General features: G+C 41.0%; 1 protein-coding gene across 4 annotated transcripts in view; it reads right to left on the reverse strand.

Annotated features, from left to right (window-relative positions):
* The window catches only part of CSNK1D (casein kinase 1 delta), a 35,265-nt gene that overhangs the window by 10,625 nt on the left and 1,707 nt on the right, over positions 1–22,933 (reverse strand). For 3 of the 4 annotated variants that reach the window (XM_063120199.1, XM_063120200.1, XM_063120198.1), the window contains exons 2-8: positions 19,576–19,686; positions 17,121–17,269; positions 15,717–15,945; positions 14,619–14,789; positions 13,588–13,736; positions 12,342–12,513; positions 4,500–4,639 (exon numbers count right to left, since the gene is read on the reverse strand). In XM_063120199.1, coding sequence (XP_062976269.1) covers positions 4,500–4,639; positions 12,342–12,513; positions 13,588–13,736; positions 14,619–14,789; positions 15,717–15,945; positions 17,121–17,269; positions 19,576–19,686 — 1,121 coding nt within the window. Of the gene's footprint in view, positions 1–3,879; positions 4,221–4,499; positions 4,640–12,341; positions 12,514–13,587; positions 13,737–14,618; positions 14,790–15,716; positions 15,946–17,120; positions 17,270–19,575; positions 19,687–22,933 lie in introns of those variants that run through there. The other variant, XM_063120201.1, reaches the window with a different exon arrangement.

The raw sequence follows: 22,933 nt of genomic DNA on the forward strand, positions 1-22,933 counted from the left end.
AGAAGGCCACACAAGTAGCCATCAAAGCATTGTGCGGTTTCTCTGGTGATGAAAGCACAGCAATGCTACAGCAGCAAACAGACAGTTAACAAAACCGAAAGAGAACTTCCTAAGTCCTCCCAAGTCATGCAGCAGGGAGCAGTGTTCCAAGCTCACGGGGACTTGTTCTTTACATTGTACTAAACCATGGTTTAGTGTGAGGTGTTGATGCAGCCAATATATTGCTGTTTAAATTAAATAGCTCTTTGAAGCAGCTGTGCTTTATTTTTTTAGAAGATGTGTTTACACATTATTCAAACAGAAATAACGTTTCTGTCAGAATTTTTCCTACAAAGCAGGCTCTGAGAAGTATTAGGGAGTTGCAAGGGGACTACTGTACTAAGATGAACCATTTTGTAGCAGATAGGGTGAATCTACAAAAGAATGGAACATAATCCACGCTGCATTAAACAGGATCGAAGCCGTGGACTACTAGAGACACAGGGTGGATCCTTTTTGGTTTGATTTTAGCAATTTAAACCTTGAATAGTTCTTACATACATGAAGATAAGTCGGGATCTGCTTTTTGCACCGCCTAGGGCCAGAAAGTCCAAGGAGGGGCAAGAGCAGCAATAGAGCTGGCAAGGAATGCAGTTGTTAGCCGTTTGATATTTATAAACTTGTAATTTCACTATTTAGCACTCTCAAGCTTTAATTATCCAGGTTTCCATTAGGTAACCCATTTATTTCACAAAACCAACTAACAAGTTGGTTAACCACCTGAAATGCATTTTGGAGAGAGGTTGTCCCTCTGAAATCAAAAATCAAACACATCTGGACAAAAAGAGATGCAATCTTCTCAGCCTGAAACACTTTAATGCCGCAATCCTGTACTTGTCTACTCAGAAGTAAGTCTCATTTATTTCAATAAGGGTTACTCCCTGGTAAGTGGGTACAGGACTGAAGCCTGAATTGATTTAAATTATGCCAGTCAACCAATTTATAAGGCTTAAATCAACTTTTCTTTTAATCAATCAAGTAATCAACCATTAAAAAAAAAGATTCACTACCATCTGTACTAAATTCATGAGCTGGTACCACTATTATGGGGCAGAAGGGAGGTCCAAGCTGCAATGTTAAAATTCTTTTATCAGAAAAACAATACACAGAGCTGTGTCAGGATGGTAGAATTGAGCCTTTGTGCACATGAAGAATACTATCCCTGGAAATATAGCTATTTCCATCTTGGGGCCTCAATCTCTTCACTCAAGTACAAGTCATTCAAAAGCCCTCAAATCCTTTGACAAACTTTTTTGAGGTGCATAATAACTTCCACCACATTTTACCTACTAAATGTAGCCAAGTGAACCTTCATATTCCATATCAGATTTTAAAATGACTAATAACCCAAATACTGTTTGCTTTCTACTCCTAGCAAGCATGCAGTGCAAGTGTTCATGTACGATGAGATCCTACTCAGAGACACTGATACTGATTCTAAGGCAAGACTGGTTGGAAGTTTAGTGCTTTCTAAATTCAGTGATCAAAATAATGAGATTTGTAGCTATCCAACACAGCACAGCCTGCTGGGCCTCAATGACCCAAACGTAAAGGAAAGCAAGCAATTACATCTCAGAGTCTAAAAGTGCTTTATTCCAGGTAATTTAAGTGGTTAAAATACGCACTTTCTTCCTCTTCCTTCGAGGTCTGCTGGAGCTTGGCTTTACAGATAGAAGGATAAAAGAGAGAGTCTCAAAACCTCACAAAGTTTAATTTCTTCAAAATTAGCAAGCTCCTAATATACCCATAGGACATACTCATTCAAACTGTAGATAGAAACATCTTCCCTTGCTCCATCCCAGCATTCAATGTAAGACTTTGATTAGGGGCCGAGGAGTACCATCTTACCAAATTTGGCCAGTGTACAGTGAATGAAGAAAATGTTTTCCCTCACTTCCTATTTCATGGAAATTGATAATGGGAACAAGAAATTCTAAAACATATTCAGAAGGCTAATATTTAATTTGCTCATGAAATGAGTTCTCAATGGAAAATGGTCAAGAGAAGCAGGAGTATGGCATACACATGTCTTTATCGTCAATATAATGCCTAGTAAGTGCAGAGTAAAGGCTTGCAGAAAAAACATTATTCGTGCCACTTAAATACCTGAATGTTTCACTCTGCAGCCTTAGGATATGGTATCTTCTAGCACTTTATTGCAAATGTTTGTGTTGGGTGACAGAATTGATGTCCCCATGGTGCTGAAACTGAAATGCCGTGCTCTTCTACATGAAGGGCCTCTGTCTGCCTAAAAGGTTTTTGTTTGTATCAGAGACCACTTAGTATATCTTAGAAGACTGGTGGTTCAAGTACTCTAAGCTAGATTCAAAGTACATATCTTCATCAGTGCCCCCTGGTCATAGACAAAAGCTTTTATATGGCATCATCAAGAAACAAAGCTTTATTTGTTTTTAGAAGGAAGCAGTCTTAAAGAGCAATGCTAAGCATGTTTATTCAAAAGCAAGTCCCACTGTGTACAACAAATCTTCTTCCGAGTTCTTAGGACTGCAGCCTTAAATGTGAATTAGTCTCACTTTACTGTAACTGCAGCAGTTAATCAAAGTTAACTGTAATTAACAAATTTCCTTCCTTATACCAGATATGAATACACTTTCATCCATAATTACCTCTTCAACATCCCCCATCCCACAGGTTTTTAGAGTTTTCCATTTCTAAACTATAATTTTCTTAAGTCCCTTTCTTCACCTGCTGACTATCTAGAATTCCTGACTGGCTCATTTTTGATGTGTGATGCTCCAAACATTTGTTGTAACTGTAACATCCACATTTATGTCCTATTCAACTGTAGAGTCTTTTGTCCCTTGAGTCACAGACCAATTTGTCAACACCTGAAAACAGCCAATTCCTTGACCTGGCCTTCCCAAAACGTTAGCGCGTGTTCATATGTTCTGTCCACCTATCTCATTCATACATACATACATACATACACACATAATGGATCTGTCTCAAACAGTAAGTTATTGCCTTTAAATTCATAACTGTTTTCGTTTGTTTATTTTTTGCTACTATTTTGGACTGGGAAAGTAACACATAGACTCTGCTTCCTGGGGTCCATGTTTCCTTGCTGTAACTTGCATGAGATAAAGCCCAGTTTTGTAACATACCAGAGGACCTGTATGAGATCTCAGCTCGATTTGGTTGCATGCCACATATACCTTATGGGGGAATTCATAATGAAGTAAAAACCCTTGCTACCAAAATTAATAGCATCTCTTCAAGCACCAGACTGACTATATTTTCCTTCTCTCCTTGGAAACACTACCAAAAAAGTGACCAACAAAATAGTAGCAATTGTCATCCCATTTCACAACCATGCAGGAATGTATTTTATCTTCCAAACATTCTCCTATTGATACAATAAGCATTTACCCTTACAGCCTGTTATGTGACCTATTCTGCCATTCAACTGAAGTGCTTTGAATATTTGACATACATTACCAAAAAAAATTGTGTGTGCTGCAAGGGAAAAGTTACAACCTACAATTAGCAGTCCTAAATCAAGAAGCCTAGTTACTGCAGACATGAACAGATTCATTCACAACAGCCAATCTAGTTTAGCTTCATACTTTTGACAAAGCTAGCTTGGAAACCACGTTTACTTTTCAAACTTCAGAGGTTTGAAGTATCTAAAAGTGCTAGAAAATAAAATCAAAGTTGCAGGAATAATCCCTAACAAATACAAAGGCTGAAAGACAGAGACGACAGACTCATTCCTCTCCAACCTCTCTTTTCATCAGGCATAAAAAATTCAGAGCTATAGTAGTTTTAAGTACACTTCTCTTATTCCAGATACGATTACAGTTTCTTATATCAGAACTATTTCCCATAAACAGTAATTTATTTGGAAATACAGCCAAAGCTATGTCAGAATCTCCAAGCGGGTACATTTTTGCCACTAGACACAGCAGAACAAATGATGGATGACTAAGGCTACAGTTGATAGTGTCCATTGAGTCAAACTGAGTCTGCACTAAGGATAAAAGGAGAGCACTTATTGATCATTCTTCACCATGAAATGTAACCAATACTAGTATTCATTCATTTGCACAAGGCTTCCGAGATCTGCAGTGGTTAGAAAAAAGTGACCTTTAAGTCAGTTGATGATTCACATAGTATAGCAAAAGTCACTGAAATTTCCATGGCTGTTAAAAGTCTGTACCCTGTGAATACACAAACATCCAAAAACGGCATTAAATAAGGGAGGTACCCAGCCCTACATTTCAGTAACCTATAAGACACCCTCCTTCACATTTAAGCCTCAAAATTAGAGAGCTGGGGGCCTTCATTCTTCCGCTGATTCAGATAAAATAAGAGAACTGCATGTCTAAGCAATTGTGAGGTGAACTTTCCTACGCAGATTATATCTATATTAGAGGATCATGTCAAAGAAACCTCCTATTCCCCATTTCTTTAAAAAAACGAACAGAACTGGCTTGTACCTGTGAGGTTGACATGCGCGAGGTATCTTGTCGGCCTGTTAAATCAGACGAGGAGATATTGACTGGGGCCCCACGATGCAATCGCATACTCACTTTCCGTTCTCGCTCCATTCCAGACACTGGCCGAGGAGATGTGTTTGCTGAGAGAAAAATATATATATATATATAGTTTTGTGCATGTAGTTACTGGCCAAAAGTAACTCTTGCCCTCTGTTGGCCTCTCTTGACTGAGCTTTCAGTTTAAGGAAGTTTCTAACAGTATGAGCCAGAACAATTAAAACCATTAGCCCCTTTTGCATGCATATTTTGAGGTTTTAAGTCAATACATTTTATACAATGCTGTTGTTCTTAAACTATAGTATTGAGGACGTTCCAAGATATCTTAGTGCCACAAACTGCTTAGGAAGTTGTGGATCTTCGATACTGGTATTTGTCAAGAAGTAGTTGAATAATCCAGGTCTCAAGAAAGGGCTATATATATATATATATATACAACATATTTTGAGGAGAGACCAAAATGAAATATCCCTTGGAGTGTTCTAGGTTTTCTAAGCAATGTATAAACAACTGAAAAGCAAGATAAGGTAACATTTTAATCCTAACAGGAATAGAATTCCTTTTTATAACTGTCCAATATGGGGACAGGGACACCAGGTACACAGATGGCTTGAATCCAAAGCACTGTGTGGCTAGTTCTGTGTGTCTAAGAGACCTTTAGACTTCTGTTTGTAAAACAGCAGCTCTTCCATCACTCATATATTGAAATTGGTAGGATTTTCAAAACAGTTTGTAATATGGACCAGGAGTCTACTTTATAAAGGAAAAGAGTTTAAAAACAACAACTCTGAAGTAGCTCTTTAGATATCAGCCAGGATAGACCTTGAAAAAGATTCTACCTAGGGCCATAAGGAACTATTATAAAATCTTGAGTAATAGAATGAATGTGCAGCTAATTAATGGGCTACAGACATTACCAGCAATGAAAAACGATTTTATGAATGAAAAAACACAGAAATGTATTTTACATTCTAGCAACACGCTGCCAGCCTAATAGCAACTTTGTACCACTTCAAATTCTACCAGGATTAAGTAACAAGGCTAAAAGGTCAAAAATAGGCCATATAATCAAGGAAATTTCTCAAGTTGAGGCTATTTGAGGGAAATTGCTTGGTTGGGTGTTTATGTGTTTTGACCTGCTCAATCCAAATCCATCTGTACCTAAGCGATACACCTTAGAATTGACTCTAAACCAAGGGTCAATTCTAAGCCAAGATGACTCATGCCAACTATAGGATAAATGTGCCCTTGGAACCAACACTGTTTAACCAACTTTTTGATTAAATTAAGGAAGCTAATATTAAGCCTAATATTTATCCCAAAGGTTTTTAGAAGTTTACGTTGAAAAAATTACACTATAGTATCTCACTGAAATTTATTTTGGGCAACAATGCAAAGTATGTACAAAGTATATTATAATATCAAATGTATCAGCCCTAGAGCATTAAGCAACATATAGTTTGATGTATGAAGTAGTCTTTTGTGATGCTGAGAAAATAGAAATTTAAAAAACCAAAATGGCTGCCAAAATCACATCTCAATTAAAATGGAAATATATGCATCATTTTGTAATCAGAGCAATGAAAACTTTTCAGCTATACAAATAGCACCTGATATCACCTTGGAACAACTCTTTATAAATGCAGGTTGCTTACCTGTAACTGTAGTTCTTCGAGTGGTCATCTATGCATTCACACATATGGGCTTTGCGCCTGCGCAGAGACCAGACCGGAATCTCCAATAGCTTAGGGAAACGCTTTTGGGCGGGAACCCCTCCCCCACGCTACCGCGCATGTCCACGGGGTTCCCGCCCTTCCCTCAGTTTACAGGAGTCCGACATCGTGCCCCCATAAACATGAGTGTAAATCAATAAATAAGATAAAATAAATCTAAGTCAATCATGTCATTATCAAATATCACACCACCAAGAGGGGATGGTGGGTGGGTTGTGTGAATGCATAGATGACCACTCGAAGAACTACAGTTACAGGTAAGCAACCTGCATTTCTTCATCGTGGTCTCTATGCATCACACATATGGGCGAGTAGCAAGCTCACATACCTTGGAGGTGGGTTGGTGTACTATTTCAACACTTCCGAGAGCACCGCCCTTCCAAACGAACAGTCATGTCTGGATCGAGTGTCCAAGCTATAATGCTTGACAAATGTAGAAGGGGTGGACCAAGTCGCAGCCTTACAAACGTCCTGAAGTGGAACACCCCTGCTGAAGGCCACCGACGTCGACATCGCTCTGGTTGAATGAGCTGTCACAGGTCGATGTATCTCTAGTTTAGAGATAGAGTAGGCAAGTTCAATTGTCTCTACTATCCAGCGTGACAATCGCTGGCATGACACCGGGAGTCCCTTATAAGGCTCCCCATAACATACGAATAGTTGTTTGGATTTTCTAAATCCTTCAGTTCTAGCTCTATAGAAAGAAAGAGCTCTTCTAACGTCCAGCATGTGAAGAGCAGTGTCTGCAGACGTTGTAGGGTTTGGAAAGAAGGCTGGCAAAATAATGTCCTGAGCCAAGTGAAAGGGTGTCACGACCTTGGGTAAAAAGGATGGGTCTGTTCGCAACACGACCTTGTCATTATGGAAAATTGTATATGGCGCATCAATTCTTAGAGCTCTAAGCTCACTTGCACGCCTTGCTGAAGTTATGGCTACCAGAAACACAGTCTTGAGAGTCAAGAGTCTTAAGTCCGTTGTAGCCATGGGCTCAAAAGGTTTCTTTATCAATGCATGGAGCACCACCGACAAGCTCCATGATGGTACAATGTTTCTAGTAGTCGGTATGGTGTTTTTCAAACCCTTTAAAAATTCCTTGGATGTAGGATGGGTGAAAGGCGAGAACCCTTCTACACCTTCATGAAAAGCAGTGATGGCAGCCAAATGGACTCTGATGGACGAAAGTCCTAAGCCTCCTTGGAACAGTGAGAGTAGGTATTCTAGAATCACAGACATGGGACAAGCCTCAGCGATGTGATTCATTTGCACCGCAAATTTAGAAAACCTCTGCCACTTAGCCGCATATGATTTCCTTGTCTAAGGTTTTCTCGATGCAGTCAAAATACTCTGTACCGTCAACTGTTCGGTGCCGGAGGTTATGGCAGTATTCTCCATGCCGTCATCTTGAGAGTCGAAAGGTCTGGGTGTCGAACTCTGCCTTGGTGTCGAGACAGAAGGTTCGGTATCGATGGTAGCTCGATGTAATCCCCTTTCGACAGTCGAAGAGCATGAGGGAACCATGGTTGTCGAGGCCACCACGGCGCGATCAGAATACAGTTTGTGCCGTCTGTTCTTATCTTGGCCACGACTTTTGTCAGTAGTGGGAACGGTGGGAAAATGTATAGTAGTCCCCCTGTCCAGGTTCTTGCGAAAGCGTCTCCTAGCGAGTTCCTTCCGCTTCCTGCTCTGCTGCAGAAGTTGGTACAAACTGCGTTTTCTGCAGTGGCAAAGACATCGACAGACGGATCGCCCCAATATCGAAAGAGGTTGCTTCTTACTTCGATATCGAGCTCCCATTCGTGATCGACGTGGAAGGACCTGCTTAGGGAGTCCGCTACGATGTTCTCCTTCCCCGCTACATGGATCGCAGTCAGGTAAGTTTGTCTCCTTATGCACCAATTCCAAATCCTGAGTGCAGAGCGGGTTAAGGGGTATGACCTCGTTCCCCCTTGCCTGTTTATGTAACAGACAACAGTGGTGTTGTCTGTTGCAATCAGAACGTCCTTGCCCTCGATGATCTGGGCAAACGCTTTCAAAGCATTTTCCACAGCCAAAAGTTCCAGATGATTGATATGATCCCCTTTCTGCCCAGGGGACCATCGACCTTGGACGGTGAGCGAATTGCAGTGAGCTCCCCATCCATCGAGAGAAGCATCTGTCGTGATGGTAAGCGACGGTGCTCCTTGCTGAAAAGGAATCCCTTCCAGGAGGTTTCCCATCGAAAGCCACCATTTCAACGACGCCCGAACCTGAATCGGTATCGAAAGGTAAGTCCTGCGAGCGTTGCGTCGAAGGTCGAAGGTCTTCAAGAACCACCCTTGAAGAATCCTCATTCGCAATCGGGCGAATCTGATGACAGCGGTAGTCGCCGCCATCAAACCCAGCAATCGTTGGATTGTCCATGCCGAAGGTCTTGCTTGGGTTTCGACATCGAGAATCAGGTCTCGAAGTGTTTTTGCCCTCGCTAACGGGAGGTAAGCTCTTCCATCTCGAGACGACAGAGTCACTCCTATGAAGTCTATCGTTCGCTGAGGAGTCAGTATAGATTTTTCCTGATTGACCCACAGGCCAAGGGATTCTAAAAGTTCTAGAGTCGTGGTTATATTCTCCTGGAGCGTGTGACTGTCCTCCGCAACCAGGAGCCAGTCGTCTATGTATGGATAAACATGTATTTCCTTCTTTCGCAGGTGGGCACACACAACAGCCATCACCTTCGTGAAGACCCTCGGTGCCGTCGCGAGGCCGAAAGGGAGGACGTTGAATTGGAACTGCTCGACGCCGATGGAGAAACGTAGGTAAGTTCGATGCGACTTCCTGATGGCGATGTGGAAATACGCATCCTTCAGGTCTACTACCGCGAACCAAACCCCTGTATGCAACAGTTGGAGAATAGAAGTGACTGTTGTCATACGAAACTTCCTTGGGGTGATATATTTGTTCAGTTGTCTTAAGTCCATGATCGGTCGAAGACCTCCATCTCTCTTCGGGACCGTGAAGTAACGGGAGAAAAATCCCTGATTGAGCTCCTCTGTAGGTACGGGAGAGATGGCTCCCTTCGATAGTAAGGTCTGTACCTCGAGCAGCAGAGGAGGGGATGGTGCTGTTATCTTCACTCCCGAAGAGAAAGGAAGGGCATCGAATTCGATGGCGTAACCCGTCTTGATGATAGTGAGCACCCAGGAGTCGGATGTTATGAACTCCCATTGATGGTACTTGGGTGCTAGACGGTCTGTAAAGGGTAGTAGGCCTGGTACGGAGAAGTCAAAGCCGCTGCCTCTTTGAGAAATCCGGCTGATGTCTGCTTTGCTGGTATCGACCTTGATAAGGTCTCTTTCTCTGCATCTGTTGTTGTTGTTTTGGAGGTTGCTTGTCAAACTGAGGGCGCTGTTGGATCTGCTGGTACGGTTGTCTAGTCCAGCGCCTTTGCTTAAATTGTGGTTGGGGTTGTGAGAAACCCATCTTCTTGGCAGTCGTGCGAGCCTTGTATATCGAATCTAAGGACTCGTCGGTCTTATTGTTGAATAGCCCCTCTCCGTCGAACGGCAGACTTTCTATTCTAGTCTTCGTCTCATTTGTCAAGTTGGCTGACCTCAGCCAAGCATGACGTCGAAGGGCTATAGAACCCATCATCGACTTGGAGTGGGAATCCGTCTGATGTTTTGCAGAATTGAGCTGCAGATGGGCTATTGCAGTTGCCTCGGTATGGAAAATCCTCGCCAACTCCCTTTTATCTTCGGGCAGATGGTCAGAGAGAGAGTTTAATTTTTCTAGAATGAATATTTGGTACCTGGCCATAGTTGCCTCGTACGCAGAGGTTCTTATTCCTAAAGAAGACGAGGCATACACCTTTCTGCCGAGGTAGTCTAATTTTCTGCCTTCTCTATCGGTAGGAGCTGAATGCACTTTCTGTGATCTTCCCTGGGCAGATTCCACGATTATCGAATTAGGTTTCGGGTGCTGGAATAGAAACTCGGCATTGGCCTCTTTGACTTTATACATTGACTCCAATCTTTTAGATGTCGACTGTGCTGCACACGGATTTTTCCAGGAGATCTGTGCAGTCCTCCGTAGTGTAGGAGGGAAGGGAATCGCGATGGTCGAGCTAGATTCCGTTCGAGTCACATCGTAGATTGGGTCATCATCGATCTCTGTTGGTTGATCGATGTCGAGACCTAGGGACTTGGCCATTCGGAGTACCTGGTCAGAGAATTTCCCCACATCTTCTGAGGCGGAGACCGGTTCATTACTATTTACAATATCGTCAGGTGAAGGCATAGATGGGGTTACTGACACAATAGAGTCTGAATCAGACCTATAGTCCTCATCAGGAGACTCTTGAACCGCCCGCACCGTTTGATGCACTGGCTGCAGAGCTCGTTCATGTTGAGGTGAGGGCGCAACGACAGTTGCAGTCGGCATCGATCGGTGTTCAATACGCTCAGTCCTGCTATCACGGCTGCGAGGTGTATAGGATCGAGGATCTGGAGGAATTTGCAAGACTCTTGAATTCGGAGGAGGCTGTGCAAAATGCTCAATACGTCTGCGCTCAGAAGGATAATAGCCCTGAGGCCGATAATACTCCCAATCATAAGGGTAGTCCCGTTGATATTCAGAGTATTGAGACACTCGATCGAAGTCCGGGCCAGGAGATCGGTGCCGCCGATGTGGAACAAGCCTAGTCGGCTCTTCCAACTCAGTCGTGCACGGTACCTGAGCCGATGGTATGGACGCAACCGATACGGAGTCCCGAATTTCACCCTCCGACATCGAACTCCTCGCAGTCGGTAAAGGTGTTGGTATCGGCAATTGCGTCGGCAATTGCGTCGATACCGAGGTCGGCGCCGACCTGGCAGGCTCGGTGGGTATCGAAGATAGGGTATCGACCCTCGAGGTGGAGCATTTTTCTGCGTCCTTCCTCTTTTTCTTCTTTTTCTTTAGCTGTTCCGCCGATTTAGGGGTCCGAGCCTTTTTTGAAATCTTCTTGGCTGCGGAAACCGCTAGGGATCGGCCTGGCGTCAGGGGTATGGCCCTGTTATCCGCCATCAACTCCTCACCAATAACGACTGATTGGACTTCTGGGCTAAGAGGTTTTTCCATTGCCCTTGAGGAGTGTTGCTCCTTACGCTTATGAGGCGAAGGTTCAGTTGCTCGCAGAGCTTTTTCCCACAGTATAGACCGCAGTCTATCTGATCTATTTTTCCGTGTTTGTTTGGTAAATGCCATACAGTGGTGGCACTGTTGAACCTTGTGCGCTTCACCCAAACACAACACACACAGGGAATGGCCGTCCTTAGGTGGCAATTTAGCGCCACATTTAACGCACTTCCTGAAGGGGGCCCTTACGGCCATGCGCCTCAGGCGCCGAAAGCGATCAAAGATCGCTGGAAAAAGAGTAGGAAACAACAATAATATATATATATATTTTTTTTTTTTTTTTTAGATAGACAAGAAAAAGAAGAACAGCGCAGAAAAAAGAGTCAGATAGCGAAGCAAAAAAAGGTAAGTACTACACAAGCTGGAGAGAACACGGTTTCTACGTCTGTGCACGATGGCGGACGACGAAAAAACTGAGGGAAGGGCGGGAACCCCGTGGACATGCGCGGTAGCGTGGGGGAGGGGTTCCCGCCCAAAAGCGTTTCCCTAAGCTATTGGAGATTCCGGTCTGGTCTCTGCGCAGGCGCAAAGCCCATATGTGTGATGCATAGAGACCACGATGAAGAACTTCCAGTTGTTTTTACATTGGCATGTTAAACATTTTTATATTAATGACTTATAATTTTGTTGTGTATTTTAAATGTTGGGGTTTTTTTACATTTCTTTTCCTAGGTTTTACAATGTATGTTTGTAAGACCGCCTTGAGGCCCAGTATTGGGCAAAAGGCGGGATACAAATAAATATAATAACAACAACAATGTAGTAAAGACACAATAGGATTCCATGACAGCTGGTCATTTCTTTTAATAGAATTTAAACTACTTAGAAAAATAGCAGCATTTAAAAGAAAATATCTCCAGAAACTAGGAGAAAGACAACGTCAGGGCATTCTTCACCATACCAGTATGTGAAGTTGGGGTAAGAGGGGTTGGTGGAGCTACATCCTGTGTCCCTCTCAGCCTGCCAGAGGCAGTAGAAGGTAAGCCACGAACAGCTGGATTTCGGGTATGTCTCATTCTTTCCTCTCTCTCTCTCCGTTCCCGCTCAGCATCTTCAACTGCACGACTTGCACCCTGCAACAAGACCAGGTGATATGGCTAGAGATAGAGTACTGAATTTTGTACAATGCAGCTGTCACACAATAACAGGGTGAATACCTGATCACTAAAACTGTTATTTATATTGTCTACACTTGTATTAGACAAAATGAGTTTGCATCAATACAAATGCATTACACTGAATTTCAGATTATTATGTAGTGAATAACATATCTTAGTTTTTGTGAAGAGTTTGAGCTTATCTGCACTACTGAAAGACAGTCAGCACTTTCAAGAAGATAAGCATTCTATTTAGACTGGGGTCCAAGTTAGACATTGATTTATGATAAGGCTCTCCTTGATCTTACTAGCCTGTAGCCCTTCCCAATTCCCTCCTCCAGTTGCAGCTCCTTCTGCCACATCCTGTACATTCCCAAGGATTTCCCCAACCCTCCCCCCCCACCAAAGTGGCTTGGGGCATCGGGGTCAGGTGAAATGAGCTGGAAAAGCTCTGTTTTAAGAGCAGAACATTGCTTGCAGTTCTTAGCATCCTACTTTGTAAGGTTAAATAACCATTAGTCCTATACAGAGATAAGGCTTGCCTTGATCTTACTAGCCTGTGAAAGCTCACAGGTTACGATTTGCTATAAACATACATAAGCACTATGGAATACCAGCCTTTACACCACCCTTGTAAATAAGCCCACACAAGTTGCTAGCCTGCAGAATTCTTTACTAGCCTACTAAGAGGCTAGTAGCCTACATTTCTGTGCTGGCTGCAGTAAAAAAGGATGCCTTCTATCAAGTAGCAACCTTCTTGGTTTCTCTGCTGGGCATGGAGGAAGAGGCTTTCCTTCCTCCACTGCTAGCCACTTGCATGGAATTGCTGGTTGTCTATTGCTACCAAGTGAATTGTTAAATTAAAGGCTGCTTTACACTTTCAGCATAACATTCAACATGAAGAATATTGATCATTTAGTCAGGCTTTGAGGTAATAAAGCCCTGTTGTACATTATATTTAAACAAAAACAAGGTCAATCTCTTTCAAGGCTGGAAAATTCCCAGTTTTTCCCACTTTTTTAAAAAAAGTTAGCACTACTGGCTACTTACAAATTTGAGCATGTTCCAGTCAAATACATAGTCATAGGAGAAGCCTTGTCTATGGAAGAGGTTTCTGAATAATTGCCTTAGATATGAATAATCCGGTTTGTCATCAAAACGCAACGAGCGGCAGAAATTCAGGTACGTAGCAAACTCAGCTGTAATAAGAAATCCTGATCATATTACCACAAAGTCAGTGCAAACAAAAAAGATCAAGCACAGGTTCATCAGCTCATTGAATGTCCAAAGTTCTCCACAGTGCTTTGTGTAATAGCTGAGATAACAGAACCTTGAAGTGTTTCTAGCAATCAATCTGCCCCACATTTAAGCAGCAAGTGATGTTCTTTTTCACACATTGTAAGTGCTTCCATGATGGTCACTATGGGCCCATTCGCACATAGTGCCAGTAAATCATGGGTTAATTTGGTGGATTGTGTGCTGCTGCCATTTTGAATTTGTAACCTCTGATCGACCAGATTGGAGGTTATTTTGTAATGTGCAAACCCAGACGCTATGAGTTAATTGAGGATAAAACAACTCATGGTTAACCTAAGAACTAATCATAGGTTAACTGTGGGTTGTTTTAACCCATGATTAACTCATAGTATCCAGGGTTGCAAGTCTTAAAATAACCTTCAATAAAATGCAATCTAGGAAGAACATAGTTATTAGCTATGCTCTAAAAAAAGGTCCTACCTTGTTAGCAACTATGGGTAAGTCACAGTGTGTGTACACATGTGGTGACTGAACATAAACCTTATTTTCCTTAGATACTAAGTCAGCAGTTTGTCATGATAAAGAAACATTGTACACAGGCTCTCTGAGAGGCGGGGAGGGGATGGGGGAAGCTATCTATAGAGTATCAAAACAATAGACATTCATTTACCACAGTACAGAGTTACTCTCTACAACCAAGTGCTAGAATAATTTCTAAGTTGGAGATGTAACAGAACATGTGACATTTAAGTTCAAGCAAGTGTCACTGAAAAGTTAGCTTTAAAATCAATATCCAAGAAATCGATTCCAAAGAATAAACTTACAAGGGTATCCTTTACACAAAACCTCAATGGGTGTAGACATTTTCTTTTCACTGATGCGTTCATATTTCTGTCTTTTTGTAGCTGCCTTCAATCCCTGCCAGGGGAGGGAGCCCAGGTTAAAATACATGAGTACATAGCCCAAGGACTCCAAGTCATCTCTGCGAGATTGTTCTACAAGGAGTATAAGAGTGGAACCATTAGATTCTATCATCTGATGAAATGGTGCAAAGATGTTTAAAGCAACAAATTACACAATGAAAAGCTTACCTGCAAGAAAAACATGGCTAAACAGTTATTTTAAGATTGCAATAAATTAGGAGAAATTATTTATTCTTGCAATTATTCCTAAAGATTAGCAGAGAACTGGTAAGGACCAAAAGGCCATCTGGTCCAAATCCCTACAGAAAAGTAGAATTGTTCATCCACACACCAGCCAATCAGCCAGGAGTGAGAGATCTTGGCTTAGTGTACTAGCAAGCCAGCTACTGCTACTGTCTTCTCCCTTTCCCAAATCGTCTACATGTACTAGAAGATTGGCAGGGAGGAGTTTGATCGCCAAAGCTTCTGTAGTTTCATGTGCTACTTCTGCCAACCAACATGATGAGGGAGACCCTTCCCTTGCATTATCTTCAATACATGCAGAATGTGAGGGAGGGGTGCAAGGAAGTTTGTAGAGCCCTGAAAGCCTAGGCAATCCAGACCACAGTACTAAGAATACAGAACTGGAAAACTGTAGAAGAATAGTTTCAGAGCACTTAGCTGAAGTTGATTCTGACAACCAAGAAAAACTGCAAAATTACTATCCCTCACTTTTGCAAAATATGGCCCAACATAAAAGGCAAGGTGCTCTCCAACCGATATCCTTCAGAACTATAACCTCCCTAATGATTTGAGAGTTTTTTGTTGCCATTGGAAAGTTTATATAGCAAGACAATTATTGTATTTGTACAGAAGTGAAGAAACCTCCCACACTAAGCTTCCTCTGATCACATTTGGGAAATTATACACACTGGTAGTCAAAACAATCTGATTGCTCCAGGACTCTTATTGGATGAGCATTTGTATGACAGTAATAGAGGTAGTCAGCTACTAGCTCACCAATTCCAAGATGAGTGTTGATGGAGGCATAACGGGCAGTTCCTGTTAAGTTTTTATTTTCACGATATGGAATGTGCTGGTGAGTTCGAGCATCCCGATATTTCTTGGCCAGCCCAAAATCAATGATGTAGACAAGATTGCCCTTCTTGCCTAATCCCATCAGGAAGTTATCAGGCTTTACATCTCGGTGAATGAAGTTCTTCGAGTGAATATATTCTATTCGGCTTATCTAATTATAGAAAAACAATTTCAAAGTTACTGAACATGCAACCTTTCTGAAATTAAATTTCTGAAAGGCACCTCCCCACCCCTCGGATGCTACACTTAATAGCCATTAATTATGGTTTCCTCCATAAACAACTAGTTCTTGTGAGCTTTAATCTTTATATGGCAGTACAAACAAAAATGCCATTACACTTCTTTTGAAATAATAATTCTTGAAGTAAGGTTTTATGAATTTTTTTCAGCTTATTGGCTGAATTTTCAGCTGGTGGCAACAAGCAACATTTTAAATCAGGTGGCTATCAATAATTCAGATGATTCCATGGTCTAATATGTTACAGATTACTGTATTCAATAATCTTCTCCTACATTATTAGGTGGGTCAGTGTTAAGAACATAAGAATATAAGAAGAGCCATCCTGGATCAGACCAAAGGACCATTTAGTTTAGCGTTCTGTTCACTCAGTGGCCAACCAGCTATTCACCAGAAACCCACAAGTGTTTCATTGTAACGTCTACAAATACAATAAAAAGCCATCTGACTTGATGTGCAATTACTTTTAAAAGCTGGTCTGTCATGAAAGAATAACAATAGCTAACGCAAGGTTTTACAGATTTTACAAGTTACACGGAATTTAAAAGTTAATCTTCCAAAGAGATTAATAAGAAAAACAACCTAACACACGACATGTAGGGAAATGCTTTAGAGTCCAGCTTTATTGCCATTTCAGATGCTTTCCTCATAAGATCATGGGGGTTTTTTTTGGGGGGGAGTATTTTACAAGAGCACAAATGTGTTTCCCGCTATAGCTACATGAGTCAGATTCACATGGGCAAAAAATAAATATTGGTATTGAACATGTTTGTTAGCTGGTATATGAAAAGCTTAAGTGGTAACCTTTGTCACTGCCCTCTAAAGCAGACGTGGGTGATTTCTGGCACTCTGGATGTTTTGGTCTACTATTCCCAGCATCCCTTACCACTGGCCATGTTGGCTAGGGCTAATGAGTTGCAGGCCAAAACATCTGAAGGACCAGTTGTTGCCCATCCCGGAGTCTATAGTAAAAGTTTTCTTGTACTTCCCCTCATGTAGAACAATTAATAGAAAACATATACAGTATAATCAAATACTATTTTTAGGAAACCCTCCTATGCAATAAAGAAAAAAAAATTGTTTAATACCATTTGGTCAGCAAGTAAAAGGACTGTCTTGAGGCTGAATTTCCTTGAACAGAAGTTAAAGAGATCTTCAAGGCTTGGTCCCAACAACTCCATCACCATTACATTGTAATCACCTTCAGCACCACACCATTTGATTGTGGGAATGCCCACTAGAACAAGGAAAATGGATTATTCATAGTATTTTGTGAACATATGAACATATGTACCTGCCCGGACCTTAAGATCATCTACAGGGGCCCTTCTCCGTGAGCCCCTGCCAAAGGAAGTGAGGCAGGTGGCTAGTAGGAGGAGGGCTTTCTCCGCTGTGGCACCCCAGCTGTGGAACGAGCTCCTCAGAGAGGTCCGCCTGGCGCCTACACTGTATTCTTTTCGTTGCCAGCTGAAGACCTTTTTATTTTCTCAGTATTTTAACACCTAAATTTAAACTTTGCTGTTTTAATTCTGTATTTTAATCCTATATCAATTTCTGCTGTGTGGTTTTATCCTGGTTGTGCTTTTTATATTGTATTTTGTATTTGGGTTTTTAGATTGTTGGATGTTTTAATTTTTGTGAACCACCCAGAGAGCTTTGGCTATTGGGCAGTATAAAAATGTAATAAATAAATAAATAAATAAATAAATAAGAAGAGCCATGCTGGATCAGACCAAGGGTTCAGCTAGTCTAGTACTGTGTTCACACAGCAGCGAACCAGCTGTCAACCAGGGACCCACAAGCAGGACATCCTGCAACACTTTTTTTACCCATGTTCCCCAGCAACTGATTTAGACAGGCTTACTGCCTCTGATACTGGAGGTAGCACATAGCCATTAGGTCTAGTAGTCATGGATAGCCTTCTCCTCCAGGAATTTATACAACCCCCTTTTAAAGCCATCCAAATTAGTGGCCATCACCAAATCTTGTCATAGTGAATTCTATAGTTTACTATGTACTATGCAAAGAAGTACTTCCTTTTATTTGTCCTGAATCTCCCACCAATCACCTTCATGGGTTCTAGTATTATGGGAGAGGGAGAAAAATGTCTCCCTATCCACATTCTCCACACCAGGCATAATTTTGTACACCCCTATCATGTCTCCCCTTAGCCCCTTTTTTTCCAAGCTAGACAATGCCAGCTGTTATAACCTTCCCTTATAGGGGAGATGCTCCAGCCCCTTGATCATTTTAGTTGCCCTTTTCCACACTTTTTCCAGCTTTACAATATCTTTTTTTTTAGGTGTGATAACCAAAACTGCACAAGTATTCTAAATGTGGCTGCACCATAGAATTGTATAAAGGCAGTATGATACTGGCAGTTTTATCCTCAATTCCTTTTCTAATAATGCCTAACATGGAGTTAGCATTCTTTACAGCGGCTACACATTGGGTTGACGTTTTCAATGAGCTGTCCAGCACTTGATGAAAATTGTAGTATATATAAGATACTGGCCAAGAATATCTTTCATGTCTCCACAGATAATTATCTAAATTTCAGCAATTTCTTCTGAAAAATAATATTTTTCTTGGGGACAACAGGAATTGGAGGAAAGTATTGTTGCACCCTGGGCAAATACACTCCCAATGTGATACATTTCCCTCAGCCATCTAAGAATAAATGCATCCAATTAGGAGGCCCAAAAGTGGGGCCATGGTAATAGTTGTCCTGTGAAATCTAACTGTCCAGGATCACATAAGATTATCAACTGTCAAACTAGAACACAGGACCAGTTTTATTAATGTCAGTGTAAGATTGACACTTTTGGCAGAACATAATTCAAAGAAAATATATCACATGTCAGGGTGAAAACCTCTAATGCAATACCAAAGACCTGTAATTCAACAGCTCCTTCCTTTAATATTAGAACTCAGAGGTGATATTTTGCAGATTTTTTTTTAAAAAGGAGTCCAGTAACTAGAGTCACATTTAATACTGAGAAAAACAGACAGTATCTGAACAGTCCTCTCTCTCAAGCATATCAGCAATTTGGGAAGATTAAGCAATACATGTTCTGTTAACCATCATTGCAACTCAGGACAAGCTACCCAGCTTGATCATTGGGCAGGCCAGAGCAGTGCAATACTGCCAGGTGGACTGAACTGCACACAGATAATCAATGGAGTAGTGTCATGCCTGAATCTTATTCACATTGAAAAGCTCCCATAGGCTCACTGGGTATTCTCAGTCAACAATTATTTGTCAGCCTCACAACCAGAAGAACCCCTTACCATACAGGAACGTTGAGAATGAAGATTAAGCAACAATCCCATCCAAACTTACTTAGGAGTAAGGCCCAATGAACTCTAAGGAAGCACATGCTAAAATGCATTCTGCAAATTAAAATTATTTAGCTACAGTTTGCTAATGAGTGGCAGGGAAGGTGACTATGCAATCATGTACACACATCTTCTATATGCCCCTTTTAATTTATAGCTGGAACATTAGTGCCCACATAATTTATCAGCACAGATAATGCTTACCTCCACCCTGCATCATTTTGTAAATTTTGCTCTCTATATGGAGTTGAGGATGTTTGGTTTTTACACATTCCAACTTGATGGCAACCTCTTCTCCAGCAGCTATATCAGTACCTAAAGGAGAGGAGAAAATCCAACATCATAATCCAAGACACTCAAAAATGAAATGAACACAAGTATTGCTCTTATAGATCTGACCCATAGCTTATCTAGGCTAGAATTAGCATCAGACAATTGCTAGCACCGTATACTTCACAGGACCACACAGTGGCCAATCAGCTGTTTGTGGGGAAACCCACAAGCAGGATATGAGTGCAGTAGCACCTTCCCAGTTGTGTACATAGGCAATTGGTGTACATAGGCATATTGTCTCTGATAATGGAGCTAATATATAGCCACCAGGGCTGGAATTCACTGGTAGCACTAACTTCCAGAATACTCTTCTGGCATAACAAAAACCTTTGACACAGTGAGGCTTGTTGTAGATTGTAGAACAAAGAACACAATGACCTAGTGTGCACATAATGCTAACCCATGGTTTATTTAACACATAGTTTGTTGCCCTACCCAGGTTTGTCTGGCAACTGATTGAACAAACCATGGATTCCCCCCATCAACCTCTGAATTCTTTGTTTCCTTCACTCACTGACTGCTCCCTTCTTGATTCCCAAGGCACACATTAAAATAGACAATATGAACTTCTGGTTTTTCAGCTTTATGGGGGTAATACATGCATGCAAGATACAGGCCCTGAAGCCAACTGGTCGCATTCAGCATAATCAGATCTTCATTTAACCAAGAGATCTGCTTTTAAGACACTTGTCTCTCGTTAAACATGTTCTTCTTTGGAAGACTCTCACAGTTATTCTCAGTGTTTAACACATAGATTATTCTTGTCTATCACCACCTGCAAGGATCGTATAAGAGACAAATAAGGCTACCCTTTAAGGTAACAAGGGAAAACTAAGTGACCTCAAACTTTGCCAAATTGGATGCAACTGCAGTGCTATATTGTAAAACCAGATCCAGATCTCTTTATTTTAGATTGCGGTTAGGGATATGGGTCCATGATTTCACCCCCATGTGCACTAAAGAAGCCTTCTTTAACATCCCTCATATTAAGTCTTCCATCTTGTATTTGTAGAGAGCTACACAGGAAAGGATGAAAGCAGTAGGCTATTTAAAGGGTCACTCATTTAACTGCATATTCTCAGTAGAATGGCACATTAAATATTAAGTCCCCAAGCAAAACCACAGACATAAGTAATGCGTCTTTTATTCATTTTATTAAAAAAAGGTTCAACTGCAGCCATACTGATTTTGCTACAGATTGTTGAGTAATGAAGCCTCTCTTAAGTAAGCATATTTTCTGCCAACAAGTTTTTAGTGACTGGGCAGCATTTCACAATTCTTAAGAAAACAGAAGCTGGCTAAAGGTCAGTTTCTGCGAAACACTGAGGTAGTTTGGCGGTAAGTAACAGGGATTTACAAGATAGATTTCTCCATCTCTAAATGAAGTTGTTAGCTACCAGTTGGAATTAATGTACAATGCTGATGTGCTATAAGACTCACAGCTTCTGTTACAGTAGCAAATAACTTTCTTATTAAAAATGGCAGAAATTACTTCCAGATGAGGAGACCACATAATCCAAACACTGGATTATAATGCAATTTTATGTGAAAGTTAAGTTTTTAATCCAGTCTAAAAAGATACACAAAATTATCAACAGCAACAACACACAACCTCTAAACTGATTTGCCATATTTCAGAAACAGGTCTGAATTTTAAAACTTTACAGTGCATTTCTAGGCAGATCTACTCAGAAGTAAGATGTTCAATGGGGCTTACTCACATGTAAGTGGGTATAGAATCACACTGTTAATGACTTAAGAACTTCCTATCAGATATTTATATTTTACAAGTAGCAGAAGCTTTGCTTCTGGGGAAATTCTACAATCTCCTCTTTAGAGACAGAAGTTTGTGATGGATTTTCTGAGACCTCAATCTTGCCTCAAACTAAAGAACGAAAACCAGCTGATTTCCAGAATGTGTTCAAAGTCATATACCTTCATGTGGGTGATGCAGAAGAAGAGCATTGACAATGCAAGACTTAAAGAATTGCTCTGGAGTAATACAATACAGGGACTCTAGAACCTACATTTTAATGCATTGTATAAACTAACAAATTTCTCTTTAGCATACTTCTATTGTAGCTACAATGGCTTTCTTGGATACTACTGGTGGAAAGGCAAGGTATAAATCTTTTGAATTCTGTTAAAATACATAAATAGGAAGACGTACTCTTATATGAATCTAATGCTTCGTTTAGGCAATAATAGGGAGAATTAAAAAAAGAGAGAAAACCCTTCTCAAAACTGCAAAGAAAGTCTTATATTACTGGAACTATGCCTACTTATTTCAAATTGCTTTATTTCCTATAAGAACATTATGTTTATACTAAACTCCTTAAAAGCTCTTTTACAAATTTTAAGCAATTAGGAATCTAAGATTCTTGCTACGGACAGGAGGAGTAACTTTAAAAAACAGAATGTTATCAAAGAAACAGGAAATAGCACAGTAAGATTAGTAAGAGAGGCAGAAAGCCAATCTCAGCTAATTAATTTCACTGAAGGGAAATTTCTCACACTCCATTGATGTGACACCTTTCTTAGTGCTACAATGTGGAAGTAAAGAAGGAAGGGATGTGAGAGTCCTGAAAATAAGAGGCAAAACTAGTGGGTGATCTCATGGAAAGCTCTGGCTGGAAGTATATTTAGTAGGCAAGTCTATTTCTGTCAGGCAACTGCCAAAACACACACCAGTGTCAAGCTTACACACATTACAGGCACTGTGTTAGCTAATCAAATATAAGGAATGAGTAGTATATGCATGACCAACAAGTGTGCAATCTTAATAATAACAACAACACAAATAACTATTCTAGTTTTGACACATCTTCATACAAATGCAAAAGATAACTGTGCCCATTTTGGTACATAATTCTCAAAAGAAAATAACCAAATTGGCAGCTGCCCCTCACAAAACCCCCCCACTAATGTCTGATATAACATTAGGAACAAGAATATAAATAATAGCCCTCTCTGACTATATAAAAAGTTTCCCAACCTGCACAACAACTTTAATTATAGGTGGAGCTGCAACAGAATGACAGTTCTTTCTGCTGCTGGAAGCACACCCTTTAATAGAGCTCCAGAAGCACTACACATCATAACCCTCAAGTGAATGATGATACTGTGCGGCAGGCAGCAAGGAAAATCTTAAAGTAGTTTAAATAGTTTGTGATTTCCTGTTCAAAACTAGCAAAGACACCATATAATACAGCATGTAGAACACTGCATA

Source organism: Elgaria multicarinata, chromosome 3 (assembly GCF_023053635.1).
Source record: "Elgaria multicarinata webbii isolate HBS135686 ecotype San Diego chromosome 3, rElgMul1.1.pri, whole genome shotgun sequence".
Classification (NCBI taxonomy): Eukaryota; Metazoa; Chordata; class Lepidosauria; order Squamata; family Anguidae; genus Elgaria; species Elgaria multicarinata.